Source organism: Lampetra planeri, chromosome 39 (genome assembly GCF_965212315.1).
Source record: "Lampetra planeri chromosome 39, kcLamPlan1.2.h2, whole genome shotgun sequence".
Classification (NCBI taxonomy): Eukaryota; Metazoa; Chordata; class Hyperoartia; order Petromyzontiformes; family Petromyzontidae; genus Lampetra; species Lampetra planeri.
The window spans coordinates 9,786,269-9,811,662 of NC_136145.1; the positions used below are offsets into that span (position 1 = coordinate 9,786,269).

At 57.2% G+C, this 25,394-nt stretch overlaps 1 protein-coding gene across 1 annotated transcript in view; it reads right to left on the reverse strand.

Moving 5' to 3' along the window:
- Positions 1-1,934: 1,934 nt before the first annotated feature.
- SLCO3A1 (solute carrier organic anion transporter family member 3A1) overlaps positions 1,935-25,394 on the reverse strand; it is a 101,819-nt gene continuing 78,359 nt past the window's right edge. Inside the window, exons 6-13 of the mRNA XM_078612794.1 lie at positions 9,367-9,465; positions 8,587-8,922; positions 7,239-7,403; positions 6,799-7,006; positions 5,026-5,164; positions 4,248-4,426; positions 3,702-3,766; positions 1,935-2,834 (exon numbers count right to left, since the gene is read on the reverse strand). Coding sequence (XP_078468920.1) covers positions 2,317-2,834; positions 3,702-3,766; positions 4,248-4,426; positions 5,026-5,164; positions 6,799-7,006; positions 7,239-7,403; positions 8,587-8,922; positions 9,367-9,465 — 1,709 coding nt within the window. The 3' untranslated portion in view covers positions 1,935-2,316. The remainder of the gene's footprint in view (positions 2,835-3,701; positions 3,767-4,247; positions 4,427-5,025; positions 5,165-6,798; positions 7,007-7,238; positions 7,404-8,586; positions 8,923-9,366; positions 9,466-25,394) is intronic.

The window sequence follows — 25,394 nt, forward strand, 5'->3', positions numbered from 1 at the left end:
CCATTGGCACATCTGACCCGAGCCAGCCCGGAACCCTCGCGGTACGGTGGGGTTTTCCACTGGCTGCCGAGCCGAGCCGGAACCAAAGCGTGATACGCTGGCCTCACAAGAAGACATCTGGATCTGGCTCGGGGCCAAGCAAGGCACGTGATGTCATCACACTTGAAGAAGCTCGACAAACTAGGGTCCAGCTGGTCAGAGTGAGTCGGAAGCGAGAAGATGCGTCTGAGTTTCGTGACTGTGTATGTGTGCGATCGTGTATGTGTGATCGTGTATGTGTGTGATCGTGTATGTGTGTGATTGTGTATATCTGCGTATGTGGGGAGCGGCAGTGCAGCGGTTGGCGCGCTGCGCTACGAACCCGGCGACTCGAGTTCGATTGCCGCTCATGGCCAACACCGGTGACAATTTTCTGAACCGGTCCCGGTCCTCCCCTAGGTCGACTCAAACTAACATTAGTACCTGGTGCGGTGTGTAAATATCGCTACTCGGGAGACAAAGGCGGCCGGGCGTGGTGTTGGCCACCCACCCACTCGTGTGCCACAGTGCCGGCCTTCATAGGTGCTGCTCGCTAACAGCACTTGCTCCAACAGTCTGTTGAGGCTATACGGGGGATATTTGTCTTATCTGCGTGTGTGATGTGTGTGCGTGAACGTGTATCCACCACGTGATCCGCGTGTGACATCAGCGGCACGGCTCGGCTTCTGCGGTGGACAAAAAAGATAACCGGCGACTCCCGGTGACTCCCGAGTCACCGGTTATCGCTGGGCCGTGTCGGCACAGCCCCCGGCTCGAAACGGATGTGCCAAGTGGAAAAGCAGAGAGGTACTTCTTTCTTTCGTTCTGAGGAACCCAAGCTGTGACAATTACAACGAACGTCTCACGCTTGCTGCAACCAACGGTGCAGCTGGCAATACTGACTTCCGTTGTTTTCTCTGTAGCACGCGTGCACGCGGACACGTACGCACATGCGCACGCACACGCATGCATGCAGACGCACGCGCACGCGTGCTGGTGTGGCACAACTGCACGTCAAGACAACAACAAAAACGCACGCGCGCCACCACATTTTTGCGACGGCAGAAGTGGCGACGCACGGGTTTAAACGAAAAAGGAAAACAGTGGGGCATCGTAATCAAGAGTCTGAGCTTGAGTCGCTGTTAAGTCGCGGTCACTCACTTGCGATTGTGACCACAAACACAAGGCACCCAATGTTTGAACGTAAGTACTGATTAACACAACCGTGATGTCGGCGTTGTAACATGTAGACCCATCTCGCCACTGCTAACCGCGATGGTTGATGGTGTTTTTGGCTTGGGGTACTCACAACAATGATGACTAGCTCGGTAATGACACAGACACCTATGTACACGTTTTCGAGAATCAAATAAAAATCATTCATTTAGCTGCATTTCAGTATATATATCTTCAGCACTTTATACAGGAATTCTGTTTTCCTTTTTGCGAAAGTCACTTTTAAAAAAATATTTGAAAGTGCTTTTTCAGTAGAAATGTATTATCGCATAGCGATATAAATCAGCATTGTCACATGTCGCCGTGCTGTGCAAGTGTTGTGCGATATTTGGTGTTTGTGCGCATTTATATATTTTTAACAATTTTGCGTTCTTACACCATGTATGCGCTTTCACACGTGCCGGGGAAAGGGACACTCAGTGGCACTGCCACGCTCTCTCCCCGCCGTCACGACACTCGCGCGCTCAAACGCTTCCCCCACCTCCCGCTCGCACGCAATTTCGCACGTCCCCACTGCACGTTCAACCCCACGCGTCGTCGACACACCGTCTCCATCCGTGAGGCACTGTGAGGCGCACCGGCGTGGCGCCGTCGCGGTCGCTCCCCCGAAACAACCGCAGCAGTCTGTGCCCGCCCCCCCCCACCCCCCACCCCCCCACCCCCCACCCCCCAATGCCGCCCGGCGCCTTCCGTGGAAAAACCTGTCGAGGCCGGAGGGCAGCCTCGATGGCCGATCGAGCGCTTACGTGCTCGAGCGATTGCGCGCTCGCCAACGCTATCGATTCGCAGGGGTCGGCTGCCAATTCAGACCCTTTTACACGCGCACACCGAGTTTGCAGAGCTAATCGTGTTCGCTTTTTTTCCCCGACTTTTAAAATCGGCGTGCGGTGAAAAGGGTTTGGAGGGCGGCAGCCCACCGCTTGGGATCGGGAGGGTTGGCCCGCGCGCGACGGAGCATCGGCACCTTCGCGACGAGCGTGGCGAGACGGCAGCCGCGGCGGGGCTCTCGAGAGGCGCCCCTTGGGGTGGCGAACCGCGGGGTCCGTCGCGCCGGCCCCGACCCTACAGCACGGTCTCCATGTTCTCGCAGAGCTCGCGATCGTCCAGGCTGTAGACGAACTTTGCCCTCGGCCCGCCGGGCCTCCCGCCCGCCGACAGAGGGGACGCCGGCCCGGCCGCCCAGCCCCGTTCGACCGCTCCGTCGCCCGGACCGGACGGGCCGAACGCGGCCGCGCCCGGCACCGGCGCCGTCGCCGCGGCCGCCGCGGCCGCCGCAGTTGCGGCCGCGGCTGCGGCGGCCGCCGCCGACCCGGCCGCTCCATTGGCGCCGCCGGAGTGGAGGTAGCGCGCCGGCGAGCAGCGCAGGCAGGCCCACGTGGCGGCGTAGAGCAGGAAGGCGGTGGCCTTGAGCGCCACGGCCAGGATGACGTAGATGCGGCGGTAGGACTCGCTGTCGTAGAGGGCGCAGGCGCCGCGGCTGCCCTTGGCGAGGACGGCGCCCGTGCGCGAGCATGGCTCGGACCAGCGCACGCACGTCATGTCGATGGCGATACCGAAGATGAGCGGCGGCGGAATGAACCCTGGGGGGAGGAGGCGGGAGGACGGCGGTGAGAGAGTCGTCGATTTTGTCGTTAATTAGCCGATTTATTTTTCTACCGCACAGGGGTCCGCAGGCGTGCTGTGGTAACTCTCCGACGAGTTTCAGAGAGACCCACCGCGACGTTCAACAAAACGTTTTCGGCGTAGACCCAAAAACGCAGCGGAGGAGAACAAAGCTCTTTAATTTATTTTTGCTCCAAACACCGATCGCGACGCGGACCATGCGACGTCACGACACCGCGGAGTTGTCGGTTCTGAACACTCGCGGCCAACGGTGCCCTCGAAGGCGACGACATGAAACCGCTTCGCTCGGCCTCTTTATCCAGACGAGCCAAGCGTGGGGGCGTGCGCCGAGAGGGCGCGGAGCAGCAGCCGCCTTCCGGCGTCAATCCCTAAGGGGCCCTCCCGGTACGTCTCCCCCAGGCGCTGTCACATTCCCAAGTCTCGCGGAAGAAACGGGCGAAAAGGATGCAGTCAGAGGAGGCCCGAGGCCGATCCCCAGGGCAGACTCACGGCAAGCCCTTTAGCAGGCCCTGCACCAAGAGTGCCCGAAAGCATCGGGATGCATCAGGGATTTCACCGAGCACCGTTGTGACGTTGTAATTGTACGTCACAACCGTTAAATAGGACGGCCCAGTAAGCCCCCGAGGTTGGACGAAGGTTGATTGACATGTGGGCTGGAACCGTTGGACCAACGTTGGCCCGACCTTGGCACCGATGTTCCACGGCTACTGAGAAGGGCGGCCTCATTTCATTCCTTGAGCCAGAACCCACGCCGCCGACGGCGTGTGCCCACGTGCGTGCGTGCGTGCGTGTGTGCCCACGTGCGTGTGTGAGCGAGGACTTACCCAGGAGGCGTATGAGAAGGAACTGCACCCCCAGCGCGTACGACTTGAGCTCCGGACTCACGGTTCTGAGAGCGCCGCACGACGAAGGCCAACGGAGAGTTTGGTCACCAACGGCCGGTGCCACGTGGGGGGGGGGGGCGGGGGGCGTTCAACGGACACAGACATCACCGTGAGCCGTGCGTGCAGCGACCAGCTGGGATAGAGTGGCAAGCATCCTGCTGGAAGACCGCAGAGCTTGGCCGATTGTTGGTGGCGCCGGTTTTGGCCGCCTTCCCGCCCACCCCGCTTGGACGCGTTACAAATTGCGCCTCGAGACAAAATAACAAAATGTACGTGACAAGTTGCACACACGTGATCACTCAGGGGTGAACTCGGCTTTTTGAAAACTAATTTCTTTAGAACTGCCTTTTTTTGTTTAGTTTGTTGTCCTTGCATTTAGACTCCAGATAAAGCGGTAGTTCTTCCCGATATATTTGGACGGTGGCCCTGTGGCCCAGCCGGGCCCCGGCGCGGTTCCAGCCGGAGGTCCTGGCGGAAGGCGCTCACCTGATGAGTATCATGATGGCCGGCGTCTGTGCCATGGCGCCGATGAGGCTGCTGACGCAGACCATGGCGAGGAAGGTGGGGAACACTCGCTGGCACTCGGGGTTCGGGCAGCGGCCCGGCACGGCGCTCTCCGCTCGCCCTCCCTCGCTCGCGAACACGCACAGGCACTCCGACATGTTCTACGGGGGAAAGGTGGGGAAGAAATGCATGCAGGCACGGTACAGGTACGGCACGCAGCGGGTGGGCTGGCGGCCGGGCGAGCGGGCGGGCGGGCGGGCGGGGTGGCGCTGCAATAAGTGGCAACGCTCGTGCCTCACGGCAAGATGGCCCTGGGGTTTGGTGCCCGGCTCGGGCGCCTCTGTGTGTTGAATTGCAACGTTCCTCGCCCTGATCTAAAGATAGTGTGTGTGTTGAAGGCTACATAAGGGACTCGAGTTTCTATGACACACACAACAAACAAAGATCCGCCAGTATAGCCTTAACAGACTTTTGGAGCAAGTGCTGCTAGCGAGCACCTATGAAGGCAGGCATGGCACAAAAGGAGGTGAGTGGCCAACACCACGCCCGGCTGCCTTAGTACTCATTGTAGACGACTTAGGGGAGGCCCAGGAATGGTTCAGATATTTGGCACTGACGTTGGCCGTGAGCAGGAATCGAAATCGTGTCACCGGGTTTGTAGCGCAGCGCGCTAACCGCTACCCTACCGTTCCCCACACAACACACGCACGCACGTGCCCGCACACGCACGCATGTGCCCGCACACGTGCAAGTAACGCACCCCAGACAAGCAGCCGGCGTAGCAGGGTGAGAGGTACGTGATGCCGTCGGAGCCGCACACGGGGCTGTACGCTCCGGCCGTACAGCCACACTCCAAGTTACACGGCGCGTACGGGTCTAGGGGCCAATCCCCATCCGATCTGAAACACACGGGCACACAAACACACACAATCACACGTGCACACACACACACGTGCACACACACACACGTGCACACAAACACACGCGCACACACACAATCACACGTGCACACACACACACGTGCACACACACACGCACACACACATGCATGCATACACACAATCACACGTGCACACACACACGCACACACACATGCATGCACACACACAATCACACGTGCACACACACACACACATGCACACACACGCGTGCACATAAACATACACACACGCGCACATAAACATACACATGCACGCACATGCAGGAGCGCCGTGGGTAGAGCCCCGCCGTCCGGACAAGTCAAAGACAATCGGTTATTGGACAAAGTTTAGCTTCAAGTTTCCTTTGTTGAGCCAGGTGAGAACTCAAGAGACCAGGATGAGTCTCATTTACGAGGGTGACCTGGGGGTCATCGGTCTGCCAGTAGGGGCCGATGACTGCCCTCGACAATCCCAATTGAGTCATTTACAATTTAGCCGATTTTGACCGTGACGCCGGCACGCCATCGCCGACTCCTGCGAATGGCCGGGATCTTTAACGTCCACCGTGAGTGAAGCGGACGGCGTGTGGCATCTGCAAGATCCGACACCGTGTCTGTCCGGTGCTCGCCGAGCTGCATGGCCTTCCGGTTGCCGAACGAGTTCATTGCAAGGTCGTGCTCCGTACACACAAAGTGCCACTAATGAGCCGCAATAAACCTTGGCGATTTCGTCAAAGAGCATAAAGCATCACGCAAGCCGTCGTACAAAGACGCGCACCGCACTTCTGCGGCCGTCTGGAACGCTCTTCCTTCCGATATCAGGAAGCCACTGGAGCTTTGCACTTTTAAACCACCTAGATTGAAAACTTTTTTCTTGAGAACTTCTTTCTATGTTAAGCTTGTTGTCCTTGCCCCCGCATCTCCGATTAGCACGGTTGGCTACGTACGGTGCGAAACAAGTTCAACGTACATACGGCATGTACATTATTACGGTTGTTGCACTGCAGTAATAACCGGGCCGCCCACTGAATTCGAACGGTGAACAAGCGGCGAACGCGCGTCCCGCGATCGTCTAAAATCAAAATCAATCGGCGGATCGTCGGGCGGTTTAGAATCGGCTTAGGATCGCCACGGGTGGAGCACCTGCCGACCGCGTGGCGCGGTGGTGGTGAGGTGGCCCCAGAAGATGGCGCCACCGAACCACTTCTGGGGTCGCTTCAAAGAGGGTCAATCGTCACTGAAATGCAAATATCGGTGGGACTTTTATTGAGCGGCCAATGGTGATCGGCCTGAGAACATCAAGCACGCTCTATGGAGGTGCTCTGCACGACGCGCGATCCGTATGCATGTACGTACGTTGAACTTCTTTCACACCGTACGTAACCGAGCTAATCGGAGGTGCCGGGGAAGGACAACAAACTAAACACAAAAAAGCAATTCTGAAGATATTTGCACAGCTCCGGTGTGACTGAAAGCGCCACGCGATGCGGCGACCGTCTTTGTTCGACGGCGAGCAGCCAAAAGCAGCCGCTGCTGCGAGGACGATCGGAGTTGGCGTGTCCACGGCGCTACGCGCACGGGCCCGGCCCACTCGCTCGCTCGCACGCTCCCTACTCGTTGAAGACGTTGGCGTAGCGCGTGGTGACGCCGGCCACGGGCCCCGTGCCGCAGCCCAGGAACATGAAGGAGACGTAGCAGGCCGTGGACACCAGGTTGACCATGAGGGCGGTGCGCGCCGCGCCCAGGGGCGTGAGCGAGAGGCGGCGCACGATCAGCCCTCCCAGCAGGATGCCCAGACACGCGCACGGGATCGCCGTCATCGCTGGGCAGGGGGTGGACGCGGGGTGGCGACACGCGGACGTTACAAACGGCGCCCCGCGTCTCACGTCCACGCAGCGTCAACGCCGACGATGTCACCGCCACACGTGTTCTAGTGGAATGCGTGGACTGCTCCACTCAGCTACCCTGACACAACCACGCGTGTTCCGGTGGAACGAGCGGGCTGCTCCACGTGAGAGGAGGATGAGGAGGAAGAGATGACCGGCTGCACTTACCGAGCAGCTGGTTGGCGTAGGAGGCGGTGAGGTTGTACTGCCGCTCCAGGTACTTCCCCAGGAAGGCGGCGAAGCCGGCGATGACGGCGATCTCGGCGCAGGCGGCCAGCACGATGCAGGTGAACACCGGGTTCCGCAGCAGAGTGCGCGTTGCCCTGGGGATCACTGCGTGCCGCCAACACAAAGATCCCCCCGGCGAGTCGACTTATGACCGGTTCAGATATTCGCCGCTGTTACTGCATTGATCACGAGCATGGAATTTTACTCGGGTAGCCGGGTTCATAGTGCAGAGCGCTAACCACCGCACCACCGTCCTGCATATCGCTGCGCAAGCACAGGTGCATATTGGACCTGATCACTCGCTGGGAGGAGGTCACGGGGCAGGGCTCAGGTGTCACGGGATAATTGACGAAACCAGTCCAGTGGTGGCTTTTCCAAGCCTCCTCCACAGAGCCCGAATGAAAATAAGTCTGAGAGAATCTCACTGGACACGCGTGGTGTTTTGTGCAGGCATTGGTGCCACGACATTGAACTCTCGCTGCTGTTGAGAATTTCGTCGCGGGCAGCTGACTGCAACCCAGACTCGAACACCAGAACCAAGCGGAGCCGGTTCAGCGCGAGCCTCGCGACTCACCCGGGCCACCTCCGCCCCCCCTCCCCCGACCGCCCCCCCCCCCCACCGCTGAGTGTTGCGTTCATCTCGCGTCGTTTGAATCACTCGGCCAGGCAGGTGCCGGCAACAAATCGCCAAAATAAAAGCGTTGGCACGTTCGAGATTCACGCCACTCCTTACAGCGCAAGACGAATGCGGAGGAAGGCGGCGGCGTTTCTGTTGACGCGGTCTTTCAAAACAACTTTTAAACAATGTTTAACTTTACCAGGTTAGGTCCTCTGAGCTGTGTAGCTCTTTTTTCAGAGACGACCCGGCTATCACAAATGACAGCTCAACGAAGTGGACATTCATAGCAGCAGCCAAAGAATCTAAGCGCGTGTTTTCTAAACGTGGAAAGAAAAACCGGAGCACCCGGAGAAAAAATCCACGTGAGAGACACGCAAACTCCACGGATTCAGGCGTCGGGATGAAAGCCACGACCTCCTGTATACCAGGCGAGGGAGTTACCATCTCGCTACCGTAGCGTTCTCTCTGCAGCAGTTCTGCAGGACAGGGCGATGTTGCTGATGCCGCGCGCAATTTCCCATGTCAGAATTATGCGGGCAAATTTTCTAATTTGACAAAATTTGGACCACGCCCCCCCGGCACGCAACGGCCTACGACGACAAGGACGCTTCTTAGCCTCTGGGTACGAAGCCGCCGTTAACCGCCGTTAACCGCTGCACGGCGCTTCACCTCTCAAGTGGCGGCAACACGACAACGCCTCCCGCCCGTTGCCCGGGGTAATCACGCTGCCGTTTGCCGTCTTGGGGGTCAGAGGCGCCGCCAGGGGTCGGAGGGCGGCGCGATCCGAGTGGCCGGCAACGACGGCGCCGGGCGGCGGCGGCAGCAGCATCGGCGGCGGCGGTAGCGAGGGCAGCAGCTCGGGCGTGCAGTGCGGCGGGCGGGCGAGCGAGCGTGGGAAACCGAACATGAAGAGCGAGGAGACGAAGAGGAGCACGGCGCAGAGGAGGAAGCCGGCCCACCACGCGCCGATCCAGCGCGGGTCTTCCGGGGTCAGGTCCAGCTTGCCTGTGCGGTGGGGGGTGAGAGTGTTTGTGCGTCGAAGCTGGAGGCGGGGAACGAACACGAGGGGCGACGGTCACGGCAAAAATTCCTTGGCTTCTGGAGTGCCGGCCTGAGGCCACGATTGGCCTTGGCCTCGGCCCGAGGGGGCTCTTGGCCTTGGCTTTGTCTCGGGCCCTCTCGTGCTTGGCCTTGCCTCGGCCCAAGGGCTTGGAGGACTTGGATCGTGTTCCACTGCTGGTACCAAACAATTTTTAAACGAAGCTATTTTTGTTTTACCAGGTAAGGCCCGCTGAGCTGCGTAGCTCTTTTTTGAGGAGCGACCTGGCCACACATGACAGCTCGACGAAGTGGCTCATCACGTGGAGCAGCGGCACCAGTCAAACCGGTCACGGGTCGTCTCTCGCGACGATAACCTTCACAGAGTGTCTGAGTGTCGAGCGGGCTCACTCGTGTTGATGAAGATGGCGTCCACGTAAATGCGCGTGAACACGGAGCCCAGCATGAAGCCGCACGCCGGGCCGAACACCAGCGTGGTGAACACGATGCCTGCGGACAAACAGAGAGGCAGCGGTCAGTTGCTCCGTCAGCGAGCTCCTGTTAAGGCCGGCACGTCACAGCCCTGGCGTTCCGCGTTGCGGGCACGTGCCGCCCATGTCCACCCAACGAATTATCATCAACCGCACGGTACAACGTCACGTATCAGCCCTGACCAATTATGTTTGTGAACTCCCGTGCTACAGGTGTTCACAAATCCCAACTTTTTCCACAACAGCAACAAAACTCAACACACTCGTCAATGAAAGGGGGAAAAAAACTAGATAAATACAAATAGACGACGTTTTCGGGCGAATGCCCTTCTCCACGGCACGTGTTTTCACGCGCAGTAAATTTGCGTTCCTAATCTCGCGGAGACTCGCCGACTTCGGACGGCACGGCGGCGCGTTTCCCCCGCAGCCAATGCTGCTGCCTCTCTCACTCTGTCGCGCTCTCACTCGCTGTCTCTCTCTCACTCTGTCGCGCTCTCACTCGCTGTCTCTCTCACTCTCTCGCTGTCTCTCTCGCTGTCTCTCTCTTGCTGTCTCTCGCTTTCTCTCTCTCTCTCACCCTCCTTTTCACTTTCTACCGTGCACAGTCGTCGGGTGTGGCATGCGCGACGACCACCACGTGAAGTTTTTTTGTGCGTGGTGCGTCCAGCGCCACGTGCTGTAGCGCGTGTTTTTTTATTGTGTTTGGTTATTTTGTTGTTGGTGACTTTGTGTTTCGTATCGAAATCGCATCCAGTGCTGTTGCTGCTGGCGGCAATAAAAGTGGTTTAAAAGTCAAAGTTTCGTTCTCTCCCTTGCTCTCTCTCGCTGGCTCTCTCTCACACTCTCTCTCTGTCTCTCCCTCGCTCTCTCACACTCCCTCACTCTCTCTCGCTCTCTCTGCTTCCAGTGTTCAGAGGCCTGCTTAAGGCACGGCTCCGGCTGGAGCACGCATACCACACACATGTCGGTGATGTGCAACGTCTTCTTCGAATGCTGGGGAGACGGAAAAGCCCTCTGTACCAGCGTGGACGGCACCCTCGTGTTCACCTTCTGAAGCGCTCGCTCGTCACTGTGGCGTGCGCGATGACAACCACCACCACGTGACTTTTCTTTCGTGTTGTGCGCGGTGCTTTTAGCGCCACAGCGCGTGGATTTGTAGCATTTATTTTCATTTGTTTGCTGGTGACTGTGTATTTCATATCGAAATCGCCTCCAGTGATTTTGCTGCTGGCAGCAATAAAAGTTATTTAAAAGTCAAAAGTCTCTCACTCTCTCTCTGGCTCTCTCTCTCTGTCCAGAAATGTGCACGGCAGGGCGGCAGCAGCTGCCAATCTCTCACAATGTCCACACGTCCGACCTTTCCACGGTTCCCCCGGCGAGATCGATGCTGGACAACTGAAACCACACGATGACGATGAGCCATCGTCGTTGAGCTATCATTTGTGATAGCCAGGTCACTTTTGAAAAAGCTAAGAGCTCAATGGGCTTCATCCGGTAAGATAAAAACATTTTTTAAGTGATTTGTTTACCTTTCGTATGTTTTGCACTCCGATCGTTTTTTTATTATTATTTGTTGTTGAAACGTTCTGTGAAAAAAGAGCTTCATAGCTCATCGGATTCCTCCAGTCCAAGACAACATTCCGATGACATATAACGACCGCGATCGATCGACCGTGCCTGCCAACGCGAGTCAGGGTCACGGTTAGCCGACACCAACGCAAGGTGGCATCGTAGCCACGCGATCTCCACGGCGAACGGCGGAGCGCACAACGGGCCCTGCCACGCGACGGCACTGCCGGGCACTCCGAGCTCGCGCTCCGCCCCCAACACCACCACCACCCCCCCCCCCCGTTCGTCCGTGGGAGCCGTGAACCGCAAGGTGCGGTCGTCCGGCTTGGGGGGGCCAATGACAGAGGTTCGTGGGTCAAATCGGGCAGGCCGTCCTGGTTAATACTGAGGGGGAGGGGTTATCCGCGGCACCTGGGTCTGTCCTGTGACCTCCTGTTAGCGATCCTTCAACACTTCACTTGGCCTCAAAGTGCACCTGGCCTGGCACAGACGCCGTGGTGACGCCACCGCCGTGTAGTGGCAAATGGCGGTGTACTGGTATTGGTTATCCGTAAAAATACCGAGTGCCGTCCGCTTCACTCACAGTGTACGTTAACGATCCCGTGGATGTCATTGGAAACGAGCCGGCCATTGCGTGCCGTCATCACGGTCTAAGTGTAACCAAACTTCGAAGAAGAAAAATAATCCCTCGCGAATTACTCAAATGGGATTGCGCACAGCGGTAGCAATCATCGCCCCCTCTGCTCGCAGTCCGATGGACGAGCGATCGCAGGCCGGCTGCTGAGTCACCTTGTGCCACACGGGGACAGCTGCCACTGTGGTGGGGTTCTGGGGGGGGGGGGCGGCGGGTTTCCCTTTTGAGACGTGTTGAGAGAGACGAGACGTCAAGTGAGTGGCTCGTCGCGGCGAGTAAAGCACCCGGAGAGAGGCGTCCGCCCGGCCCAGCGTGAAGGACGCTCGATCAAATTAAATCATTCTCAGCATCCTCGTCGTCGTCATCGAGCACTGATCGACCTGCGGGCTGGGCAACGCCGAGTTGGCTCGGCGTTGCCCGTGCACTTGCAATGCCAATTGTTCACGGCTCCCGCTCAAGTGCTTCCCGTTCTCCGTCATCCTCGCAGCAGTAGCGGCAGTGGCGGCTTTTGGCTCGCTATCGCACAAAGATGGGGGTCACCGCATCATCGCCCGCCGCTTTTAGATGCGCTTCTGCGGCCGTCTGGAACGCTCTTCCTTCCGATCTTAGGAAGCCACTGGAGCGATGCACTTTTACATCTTCATCATCTCGATTGAACGCTCGTATCTTCAGGACTGCTTTTTGCGTTTGGTTTGTTGTCCATCGCCCGCACCTCCGATGGGCGCAGTTGGCTACGTAGGGCGTGAAAGAAGTTCAACGTGCGTACATGTAGACACACACACGAGGGGAGGCAGGAGCTCAAGCGGTGCCCAGCAACATCAGCATCAGATGCCACTGGCTGTGGGCCAACAGCACTCACTCTACGCACTCCACTTGATAAGCAGTGGCCAGGGAACAATCAACTAAGAGCGTTCGGTTTAACCGGGGCCAGGGCCCTAACGGAAAGTCCGTTCCCGAGGGAGCCCTCGTGTAACGCGACGGGCATTACACGGTGTGAACGCGATGCAAATGTATGTAGGTGCGTTGGAACTTCTTTCGCACAGTACGTAGCCAACCGCGCCTTGAAAATCGGTGAGCAAAATAGACAAAAGTTACAATGAGCATGGAAAATAATAATACTTATTATTATTAAATACCGCACTAGAAGCACGTTCCAAAAATGTAATGTCAAATTAGAAAAATTAGAATCGTCATCTTCAACATAAACATCATAAATGCGACATATGCAGTGACGACATATTGGTGCTCAGCTCCCGCTAGCGGCCCTGGGCCAGTTTGTGGAAATTCCACACTCCCATGGCAGGGGCGAATATATCCATTGGACAACCGCTGTTGGCTTCTGCACAAAGTGGTACTCGATTTTATCAGCCCCGGAGGGATACTGATGGGCTGAGACGACCGCCCGCAACCAGGTTTTAAACATTGGGATTGCGATCTGCTGGCTCTACCTTCGCAGAAGTAGAAGTATCACAAGGTTATTTTGTGTTTGTTTGGTGATTGTGAAGCCACTTCAACTGGAATGTGTTTGTTTACGTAAGACGCTGTCAAAATTGGTGCACGTTGCGTTGTGATACATCAGTGGACCTCCTCGCAACGTCTGCTCGCTCCCTCGTCCTCCCTCCCCTCTCCTCTCCTCCCTCTCCTCTCCTCATCGCTCCCCTATTCTCCCCCCTTCTCCTCCCTGCCCCCTCCTCTCCTCCACCCCCTCCTCCTTCCCCCCTCCTCCCCTCTCCTCCTCCTCCCCACTCTCCCCCCTCTCCTCCTCCTCCCTCCCCTTTGGGCGTTCGCCCAAGTGCTGATGCCTTAAAATCCGTCGAAGCAAATTGATCTCTCCCCCTCCCCTCTCTCTCTCATGCTTTGAGTAGTAAAGGAGGAACGCGCCGATAGATGAACGAGGGGACGATGACCCCTGACCGGGCGAGCGCGTGCCTGAAGCCTCCGCGGCCCTCCCACGTGGCGCGCCAAGTGCCACGTTGCTTTTTGTTGTCCTTGTTGTTGTCGTTGTCGTTGCTGTCGACAAACTTTCAAATCGTCTCTGGCGTTGGGTGAGAGGACCGCGTGGCTCGAGGTGAGCTTCGCTCTGCCCGAGGCAGCGCGTCGGGGCCCCCCGCACAAAGTCCCACAAGCGCCAAGCGGCCAGCAACAAACGGCACACTGCCAAAGAGGGGAAGGGGTGTGAGCGAGCGGGGCGTTTGAGCGAGGTGATTGTTGTGAGAGGTTCCGAGGGGAGGGAAAAGAGACGTTGGGAAGAGATTCTCAAGTCGGGCAGTGCGAGGGAAGATGAACTTGTTTAACCGGGCGAGATTAATCAGAGGCAAGGACACATTCTCACTTGCGAGAGTCACCAGAGGGCATTGGCATGCCACTAGGGGGCGATGGTTGCCATCTGCAGTCCCTGTTGAGCAACTTGCCGGGAATGTTGGCAGTCGAGGTCTTTGGGCTCCGACGCCGGCACGCGGCGGCCTGCTCTTGCGGGAGCGTTCACGTGAAGCGGTTGATTACAGCCGCGGGATTAACCGGGGGCGGCCACCGGATTCGAACCCGGGAACCTCTGCAACAAGCGGCGGACGCGTGACCGCCCTCGGACAGTGGCAGGGAGTTTTAGAATCTCGCTCGGAAACTCATCTCTTTAGAACTGCTCTTTGTGTTGAGTTTGTCTGCCCCCCCACACCACCCCGGCACCGATGAACACGGTTGGCTGCGTAAGGTGCGAAGGAAGTTCAAAGTACATGCATACACACAGAGCGAAGTGACCTGCAGTGTGGTGGTGGAACACAGCGTGGCCGAGAGACGAGACGTTCCGGCAGCGAGCAGGGATCTCGGACTCAGTGCCTTGTATCTACCCATCGTCACGCGACACTCCGCTCATCCTCGCAGCAGCAGCAGCAGCGGCTATTGGCTGCTCGCCTTCGAACAAAGACGGCCGCCGCATCGCACACGTTCAGATGCGCTTCTGCGGCCGTCTGGAACGCTCTTCCTTCTGATATTGGGAAGCCACTGGAGCGATGCACATTTACATCATCTCGATTGACAAACTCTTTAGAGCTGCTTGTTGTCTTCAGTTTGTCCTTCCCACCGACACCTCCGATTAGCACGGTTGGCTACTAACGATGCGAAATTAGTGAAATGTGCATCCAGGAAAGCCTCGCCAACTCGTTTATCGCGGTTGTCCCGCTGGTTCTGCCACGAGATATATAATTGTGCTTTGCGGTGGGAAACAGAGCTTCGGTTTTATATTTCATCGTCTAATCACTTTACCGTTGATAATGGTTCTCATCCGGAGAAGAGCAGTCGAAGAGCGATAACAACGCCACGGCGGAACAGAGCGGACCCGAGAAGCAGTGGCGTTGACAATCATCACAATTTCGTGCAGTTTCACTTTCAAAATTCGAGATTTGTATTGAGCTACTTGGACAAAGTGGCCAAGGTCACAACATCATCGTAGTGACGGTAACATCCCGATTCACGTCGTCCCCCCTTTTACGTCGTTTAGCAAACACGCTGTCACTTTATTACTAACACCGCTCCGACCCGATTAGCGTCGCTTCAGGCCACACTCACGTCGCTGACGGCATCGTCTGCCCTTTCCCGTCGCCTCTCAGCCTTCGCCTCCACCAAGCCCTGTGAACGGCTTTGATTTACGTCTGTTTAAGTACGCTGAACTTCTTTCGCCCCGTACGTAGCCAACCGCGCTAATCGGAGGTGCGGATTGACGTCGTTTCGATATTCGTCGTCGCACCTTTCAGGGACGCATCCCCGACGTAACCGAGGTACTACTTTATTTCTCTGTTTGTTTATCCAGGAAAGCCCCACCGAATCTCGAGGTGACGAGATGTTGACTACCTCGCCTGGTATGCAGGAGGTCGTGGGTTCGATCCCGACCCTGACGCCTGCTCTATATTTGGAGTTTGCGTCTCTCTCTCACCGTGGTCGCGTGGAATTTTCTCCGGGTCCTCCGGTTATTCACTCCACATTTAGAATCAACGTCACGCGTTTTGTTTGGCAGTTATAACTTTCCACGCGATAAGCCACTTCATTTGTGGTAGGTCACTTCTGAAAGAGCTATACAGTATAGCTCAGTCGGCCCTTACCTGGTAAAAGAAAAATAATTTTTTTTAAATTTCTTTCTCAGGAGGATCCTTCCAATTTTTTTTGCAGTAGGGGGCGATGTTGCTGCTAAGTGTGATGCCAATCGAGTCATTTGTAGATTCTTTTTCTGCATAGAGATGTCGTTTTGGCCAATTCCAGTGACTTTGCGTGGGCTTTTTTGAAGCTATGGGAGGAAAGCAGGGAACGCGGAGGGAACGCGGAGGAAACCCATGCGGAGCCAGGGGGTGACATGCAAACTCCACACAGAGGTGTGCCCGAGTTTGGAATCGAACCCAGGCCTGTCTTGCTGTGAGGCACAAGTGTGCCACCCAATATATCACCCTCATTATTATTATACTCATCGTTCTAATCAGAAGATGTCATTTCCATCACATTTAGAAGGAGCTTATTTAAAGTCCACTATGTGCTTTGATGATTGTGAATTATCACCGTCGTAATTATCATGTAAAGTGCCCTCGAAAGGGCACTCTGTAAATCCTAAATAGAATATGTTGGAATCACAAAAACCCAACACCACACGTTTTTATTTAAAAACTGTTTTAAATCAGAGTGTAGCTGAAAGGTACGGCAGGCAGGGTCACGCAAAGGTCACACGCACACACACACGCAAGTAAACACACGAATGTTCACACACACGCAAGCAGGCACAGTTACGTGGCCACACACACACACGTGCGCAAACACGCGTGGACACACACAGCAGCACTCGCCCCAATAGTCTGCTCAAGGCTACACAGGTGATCTTGGACTCCTGGCAGGGTGTTTGAACTGGATATATGTGAACTACTGGACGTCCGTGAAAAAGAGCTTCATAGCTCATCGGATTCCTCCTCCAGTCTAAATATTCTGACTCTTCCGTTTCTGTATGACTCTTGTACGCTGTGAGCAGACGCGTTGGAAGAGGTGGGCATTCCCACACTTGACCACACCGGACGTGACCTGCCGATCTGCCTCCCTGGGGTGAACCCAGTTGTACTGCTGAGTGGGCGAGGTGGTGGGTGAGGTGGTGGGCGACGTGGTGGGCGACGTGGTGAGGCAGGGGGGAGGGAGGAAGCGGAACTTTGTTTCAACTGCCGAGCCGGGAGATCGAACCGAACCGACGAACCTCCGGATCTCACGTCAAGTGTTGCGCCGCTGCCGCTAACCAATCACAGCACCGCGTGCGAACGCTGCTCGTCTCTCACTCGCCGCGCCGGACACAACGCTTCTCGCCGTCCGTTCCTCGCCACGGGGAGAGATCCGCCGAGCGGCGCGCGCCGCCGCGCTTCGGTGACACGTGACTGCACGGGGGGGGGGGCTGCGGGGGCGGCCCGCTGGCAAGACGATCGCCAACGCCAGGGAGGGCCCCACACCGCCACCCGGGAATGGGAACTTTGTCACCGGAGCGCCGCGTTGCGCAGCGCGCGACAGTCCCGGCGGTTACGCAAACGAGGCGCGCGAGCGGCGTGCGGACAGCGGCTTGGCCTGGACCGCGTCCAAACTGTTGGCTTGGCGGCGGCGGCGCTAAATCACTCTTTTTTTATCATCGAGAAGAGTCTCGGCTGCATTTTTAAACGAACAAAATAAAAATAATAATAATCTCCCCCCCCCCCGTGTGAAGATGGAACGATACGAAGTGTAGTGACGAAACACGGCTGCACTCGGGAGATGCGCAAATTCGTCCCGCGGGTGGAAGAAACGTTTCAAAACCGCCGACGGCGAAATTTGACGACGATGCGATTGTCAACTTTTCCACAAACCAAATGGATCACCGTCACCTTCGTCATCGTCAGCAGCGTGGCCAGGCTCGGCGTTAATTGTCGGGCCGGCGCTCTTCCTCGACCGTTGATAAACGCACTGATGGGTCCACGTGACCGTGCCCTGCGCTCTGCGTTGGGCCATTAAAGAAATTAAATTCGACAGGAGCCACAAAGCCGCCTGATTAACTGCACGCCAGACGTCCTGCCTGCGTGTGTGTGTGTCTGGCCTATCTGCTCCCCATTACGGTAATATACATTACACGGGATTACACCCACGGCGGCACCACCAGCGACATGGGAGGATCGGCTGGAAGTGGAGTTGGGGGGGCGGTGGGGGGCGGCAGTGGGAGGGGGGGGGGATTCAGGCCACGGTGGCGGTGCTGGTGGTGGCGGCGGTGGTGGCGGTGCTGGTGGTGGTGGTGGCGGTGCTGGTGGTGGCGGCGGTGGTGGCGGTGCTGGTGGTGGCGGTGCTGGCGGTAGTGGCGGTGGTGGCGGTGCTGTTGGTGGTGCTGGCGGTGGCGGTGCTGGTGGTGGTGCTGGTGGTGGTGCTGGTGGTGCTGGTGGTGCTGGTGGTGCTGGTGGTGGCGGTGGTGCTGGTAATGGTGGCGGTGCTGGTGGTGCTGGTGGTGGTGGCGGTGCTGGTGGTGGCGGTGCTGGTGGTGGCGGTGCTGGTGGTGGCGGCGGTGGTGCTGGTGGTGGCGGTGCTGGTGGTGGCGGTGCTGGTGGTGGCGGTGCTGGTGGTGCTGGTGCTGGCGGTGCTGGCGGTGGTGGCGGTGGTGGCGGTGCTGGCGGTGGTGGCGGTGCTGGTGGTGATGGTGGTGGTGCTGGTGGTGGCGGTGTTGGTGGTGGCGGTGCTGGTGGTGGCGGTGCTGGCGGTGCTGGAGGTGGTGGCGGTGCTGGTGGTGGTGGTGCTGGTGGTGACGCCAGGCATCAGCGAGAACGCTCCTCCTCGACCGGTTCCTCGCTCCTCCCGGCCGTGAGCCTGCGTTGCCCTCGCCCACTTGCAGTGTGAGCGTGCCAGGGCACTTGCGTCCATTTAGAGTGCTGTGCCAGTTGCTGTAAATTCCATATTCCTAGGACAGGGCTGGTCACTCCTGTGGCAAGGGCGAGGCCAACCACTGCTGGCTTTACACGAAGCAGGAAACCGGTCGTCACTCTCCGGACTTGCCAATAAAACGATAAATCATGACGTACGTGCGTATGCTGAACTTCTTTCGCACCGTACGTATCCAACCGTGCTAATCGGCGGTGCGGTGTGAGGACAACAAACTAAACACAAAAAGCAGTTCTCCAAAAATGGGTTTTCAATCGAGATTATGTAAAAAAGCGGCACAGCTCCAGTGGCTCCATGATATCGGGCGGAGCGTTCCAGACGGCTGCTAAAGCGCATGTGAAAGCGCCGCACGCGATACGGTGACCGCCGCCTTGTTCAATGGCAGAGCAGCCAAAAGAAAGACGCGTGCGATTCTCGGAAGGGGCCAAATGAGGTTGAGGCAGGCGTGGGGTCCATGAGGCGAGCGTGGCATTCTGGGGCCCGGCGTAGGCCGGTGCAGTCCGGTGCAGCCTTCGAGTGGCTGCGTGTTCACGTAATTTGCTTCTCCGCTCTAGAGTCTTTGATGTTTGCGCGCAGATGGGAGGGGGCCGGGGGGGGTGTATGAGGAGGCCCGTGTCACCGTGTGTACTCTCAGCACTGGCCACTTATGGTACCTAACAAATAATAGCGGAACACTTCAGCAGCGAGCACACAAATGACCCCGGCGGTGTGTGCAGACGCCCGTGTACACGCGAATGAGCAGCCAGGCGATCACTTGTGAACAAATGTACATGCGCACGCACGCACACACACATAGACACAAACGCACGGCCGGGCACATAACACGTGCACACAGATGCAACGTGGACGCAACAAACACGCCCCACACACATGCACTTCTGGGCACATAATCGTGCAAACACACGCACACAAAAACAAAGATCGTATAGCCTTAACAGGCTGTTGGGGCAAGTGCTGTTAGCGAGCACCTATGAAGGTCGGCACGGCACACGAGGGGGTGGGTGGCCAACACCACGCCCGGCTGCCTTTGTCTCCCCAGTGGCGATGTTTACACACCGCGCCAGGTGTGGCCCATGACCGCACACACACGCAAACACGCGCACACACGCGCGCGCCCACACAATCCCCGGCGGACGCTCTCACCCCTCCCGCAGTCGCGCGAGGGCTGTACCCATTAACTGGCGCTGCAGGCAGGGCCCGTTACAGTGCGAGTCGTGTAAATTAGATCGTTCCCTCGTCAAAAACCATTCCAGGCTATTTTTTAAGGGGGTAGAGAGTGGGTGGGGGGGGGGTGCTGTGATTTGCTCGCTGTTTTTTTACCCTACACTTCACCAACCCACCACGCAAATTGCGGGGTCGGCCAAATCGCACCGATCCCGCGATCCGTCATCGTCTTTGGCCAATGGAGGGCGCGACGCGGGGGGCGCTTTGGTCCGGGCCGACCGCCGTCAGCGGACCCACGGCGCACCGCACCGCAAACCGCGCGCTCGCAAGGAGTCCGCAGCGACGAAACGGGGCGCACCGCACCGCCGACGAGATGACGCGAACGGCACGGCGGTGCGGGGAATCTGTCGCCGCGAGGGAACGAACAACGCCCCCCGACAAGAGGACTCAGTGGCGCGCAGCGAGGAGTCGCGCGGCGATGCCGACATCCAACAGGCGTACCTTGCGTCATTATCGTTTCGATTTTCGTTTCACTCGCTTCGTGCGCATCCTTTAAGACGAACAAAGCGACGCAGACATCGACGTGACCCGAAATAGCGGGCGAGGCAGCGCGGGCGGTGGAGATCTCAGAGTGGGGCGGCGGGGGGGGGGGAGACGAGAGGCGATCCGACCCGGTGCCACTTCCCTCCGGTCCCGGACTCAACCTCAGTCCGGCCACAGGGAATGTTCCGGTGCCGGCACGACGCGGGGGCATCGCGACTTTGAATTCTGCCCGCTGGAAATGTGTCCACCCCCCGGAGGAGTTTTGAGAGAGAGAGAGAAAATAAAAACCAGACACTGGTCACTTGGCCCGGACAAACCGGAGTCCACATTCATCTCCAATCTCCACGCCAACACATGCCAGAGTCACAGTACAATGCGTGTACGAGTCTGTGAATGCCAGTGCGAGAAGTGCGCTAGTGCGGTGGTTAGCGCGCTGGCCTACGATTTCCGCTCACAGCGAGCGTCGGCAATAGATGTCTGAAACAGTCCTGGGACTCCCCTAGGTCGACTCGGCCTTAAATGTGTATCTGGTGCGGTGCGTAAACATCAGCGACGTGTGCCGTGCCAGCCTTCATAAGTGCTGTTCGCTAACCTCACTCGCCCCGACAGTCTGTTAAAGGCTGCACGGTGGATCTTTGCCTCTGTGCGTGCGCGTGTGAGAATTCCCCAGCTCACTCGGATTGCCCTCGACTGCGGACAGGTAACAAGCATCGACGCTGCTGATGAGTGGCTGCGGTTTGAGGACATCATTCGACTTGCAGGGAGGGCAATGGAGGCCACTTGTGTCTCCTCGGTGGCCCTGGGCGAGACCACAGACACCTGACTACATGCGCTTGGCAAAGCGCCTCCTCCTCCGCCGTGTCAAGCAGTGTAACGAGTTATCTGCCTGTGCCCTGCTGTTGCAGTTGGCAAGCACAACAACAACAAGAAGAACAAACCGCACTTTCCTCAATGACTACTGTGTGTGGCATTTCGTGGAAATACATTTAGATAATCGGTGGCGTTTCGGGTAAAGAGCCATTGGCGTGATTTGCTTTAAATAAGGGCTATCAGCCGTTTCAGGGAATGGACAGAGGACGCGATGTGCTATGAAGAAGGTCCAATCCCAAAATGTCGCCTATCATATTTTTTTTATTTTAAGGCCACGGTGTTATTATTGAAGAATGTGTTGAGTTCGGTTTACATTTTTACTCATGATGTATTAACGAACACGCCATTGCACGCGTCGGTTTGGTCATCGTTATTGGTCGCAAGCGGGAATTGAACTTGGGTCACCAGATTTGGCTTCCCAAAAACGCACGCTCGCATGTCAGTAAGAATGCAAAACGACACTCTAGGGCTGTTCGGTTCGTAATGGGTAACGATTCAAGCCATCTGAGTCAGTGAATGGTTACCAATCAGGGTTCAATCAAAGAATCAATTATCTTTTAAAGAATCCAATTTTCACAATCGTTCATCCTGATTCATCTTCTCGTTTGGTCTGTATTTTTCATTCTATGAGCCAAAACAAAGACAAAGGTCCCCCGTATGACATGTTTCGGGCAAAGTGCTATTAGCGAGCACCCATGAAGGCCGGTACATTACACGAGGCGGTGGGTGGCCAGCACCACAGCAGACCGCCTGTGTCTCCCCAGTGGTGATGTTTACTACACACATTGCACCAGATACTCATTTGAGGCTGGGTCAGCCCAGAACCGGTTCGAAAAATCGTCACCGGTGTTGGCCGCGAGCGGGAATCGAACTTCCTTCGCCGGGTCTGGAGTGCGGTGCGCTAATCACGACGCCACCGCTTGCCACAATAAGTCTATGCGCACACAGACACACGTGCATGCATAATTTATTTAACCACAAGAAGAAGATTACATAATGGTTAATAGTTAATATTTCTGAAAAAGCACCCTGCAGCGTATGTCTGGGTTATTACAGAAGAATCAATAGGCTGTAATTATTCACAGATTCATCGAATAAAGTTGGTTCTTACACTCAGGATACTAAACTATTAAACTGAACTGATTTTATTTTACGAGGTAAGGCCCATTGAGCTATATAGCTCTTTTTCAGAAGCATATATTATAGCTCAACGAAGTGGCTTTTCACGTGAACATTTATATCAGCCAAATGCTCTAAACGCTTGATGTTGACTTTAAATGTGGAGGGGAAAACACCAGAGGACCCGGAGAGAAATCCTACAACGACGGGGAGAAAATGCAAAGCCAAAATATACAGGTGTCAGGGTCGGGATGGAACCCACGTGCTCCTGCATATCAGGCGGAGGAGTTACCATCTCGTCACCGCGACGCCCAGGCGTGAGTGGCATCAGCGTGTGCAAAGAACCAATTATAAACGATTTATGCAAATTACATGCGAGTGTCAACTTCAGGCTAACGGGCAGAACGAGACAGAACAAAGGACCCGGAAAGCAAACGAGTCGTGGACGAGGAGCAGAAGGAACGCTCTTCTTGTCACTGGTGAATCGTCGCTCGCCCGACGACCACCAACGCTTGGCTGGCGGAACGCCGGCAGCGTCAAAAGCGCAATGGCGGCTTGGGAAGAGGGCGGTCGAATTATTTTCGCAACGATCACGGCCATCATAATGAAAACACAAACAGGCTGGTGAGCCGTTGGAACAACGGGGCGCCCATCCGTTTCGCGATGATGTTCCACGGCAGCGGAATTCGACGCTCACGCGGACGCGTGGCGCGGGGGGTAGTTTTGTTTTGTTTCGCGTGCAAATTTCTTCTCGGAAATATTTCACTGCCATTCTCTGCACGGAATCGAGGTGCGGGTACGGGCAGCAGTGCTGCTGTGTGCGTGGCGAGCTGCGTGGCGAGCTGCGTGGCGAGCTGCGTGGCGAGCTGCGTGGCGAGCTGCGTGGCGACCGATTTGGCCGTTTTGTGTTCTTGGAAACACGGCAAGTGTCAATGCACGGACGGGCGACCGGTGAGATGTAATATTTGACGGGTCGTGGCGATTATGAACGGTCCACAGCCCGTCGCAGACATCGCCCCGCCGCACGTGAGACCGAGTGGCTGTGTGACAGCGGGCGGTGTAGAGTTACGACAGCTGCGCTGTTACGACACGACGAGGAGTTTGATCGTCGCAGACGGCTACCGGTCGCGAGAGGATCGCTGGATTCACGACACGACACGACCCCCGAGTCGCTCGGCCGACACACCCCAAAGCCACCTCGCGTCCCAGCCCACCCCCCCCCCCTTTGCCATCCACCGATTCCCCCCAGACTTTGCGCTCGCATTACGGAAACCGGAGCGCTCTCTATGCCCGGGGCGCGGCGCACACGCTCGCGAGCGCCGGGGCGCCACACGGCTCCTGCCGCAACGTCTTCATCGCTTTGGGTTACCGTGACGGGGGAGCGGGGAAGAGGGGCGGTCGGGCACTGGGGTCGCGACCCGAGTGCCCGTGGTGCCGTCACGGCGAGACCGAGGGGCGACGCCGCGGAGGCCAGCGGCGCGTCCGGGCGCCGTGCTCGCCCACGAGAAGGCACCGTGGGGTCGCGTGGCCGCTCGGCGCCTGGGTTTGAGCCCTGGGCTTTGCCACAAAAGGTTATGATGAGGTCGTGCGCGGCGAATTTTATGCACGAAGCTGTTCCTTCATCCAAGCAAAATGCAACCAAAGCAAACCCAGCTCCTACCTTGTGAACTCTGTCCTAGGCCGTTCAACGCAGGAGTAATAAGTTTCGTTAAATGATTTTTTTTTCCTTTGAAGTGACTATAAGAAATACTCAGCGGACATTACTTTGGTGCGACTGTCGTACTTTTTGACACAGTTACGTCGCTACAGCACCTGGAAGCCACTTTAAAGCAATTTTCTACGTCAAAGTGGCTTCAGGCTCATATCAAGACAGCCTGCTACACGCGTAACGATGACGATAAGTGAGGATGAGCGCCGCACCGTTTTTAGATGCATCCTCCTTAAAAAAAAAAAAAAGTGATCATTAAATTTAACCTCCCGATACGGGGGGGGGGGGCGTAATTCCGTTTCGGCGGTGAGCGCAATTTTTGTCAATATTCCGTGGACGAATAAATCCCAAATCACCGGGGAAATTTTCCCCACTGAAAATTCGTTTCCACCACCACCACCGCCACGATGCGCGGACTGGCTCCTCGACGTCGGCAAATGAAGGAAGACTTCGATTGCCGCGCACAATGGGACGTCGGTGCGAGGGGTCTGGAGAGAGAGCCCCCAACGACGAGCAAATTACTTCTCGCTCTCCGCCGGGGTGCATGTCGCTCCGACGTGCCCTCCTCAGCAGCCCCTTGCCGGCGATGCCAGGAGGCGGCGAATGAGACCGCCGCAACGGCAGCTTCGGATCACCGGCGCGGAACGCTGGCCGGCGATTCCTCGCGGGCCCGGCACGCGTCCTCCTAAATGACACGACGGCGTCCGCATGCGATGAGCAAGGGCGCCGGAGGAAACCGGGCCGCGGTGGTTCGCTTCTGGGCTCACAGAGTGAAGTGATCCCACAATGCCGTGTGACACGGCCGAGGTCAAGAGGTCATCCGCAGCTGAATGTTGCCGACGTCGCCTCCTCCCTCCTGCCAGATCCCTCAGCTGTCGTACGGCCGCCGTTGCCGCCGCCGCCGCGCTTTCTTCGAGGACCGCCGTCACAGGTCTCATCATCCTCATCGCTGCCGTCTGGGGCGAGGCCTTTTGCCTCGGTGCCGCGTCAATGCCAGTCTCAGTGCCAGCCTCGCTAACCTGGCCTCCTCCACCCCGCACACGCGTACCCCTCCCCTCCCGCTACGCTGGCTGTAACTCAGACGACCGCGGTAATAAATGACCGTGCAAGCCAACGTTACGCTACAACACCAGGCCCCTCGCCTGGGGTTGTAGGCCTGTGACTACAACAACAACAAAATAGGCCTGTTATGCTGCCCTCTTATTGTGACGAGTCCAGGGCAAATCGCCCCCTTTGTGCCCCACGGCCCACACCCGTCAGCGGGTCCCGTGAATCAGCGTCGCGGCCGCTCCAACTGCTTCCGACAAAGCGGCACGCTCTGTGCTAATCGCAAATTCACCGCCCCGACTCAAACGCACGTCGCCGTAAAACATCTCCGCTCATTAAATCACCACCCCCCGCCCACCCCCCCTCGTCTCGAGGGAGTTCCCGTGCCAGC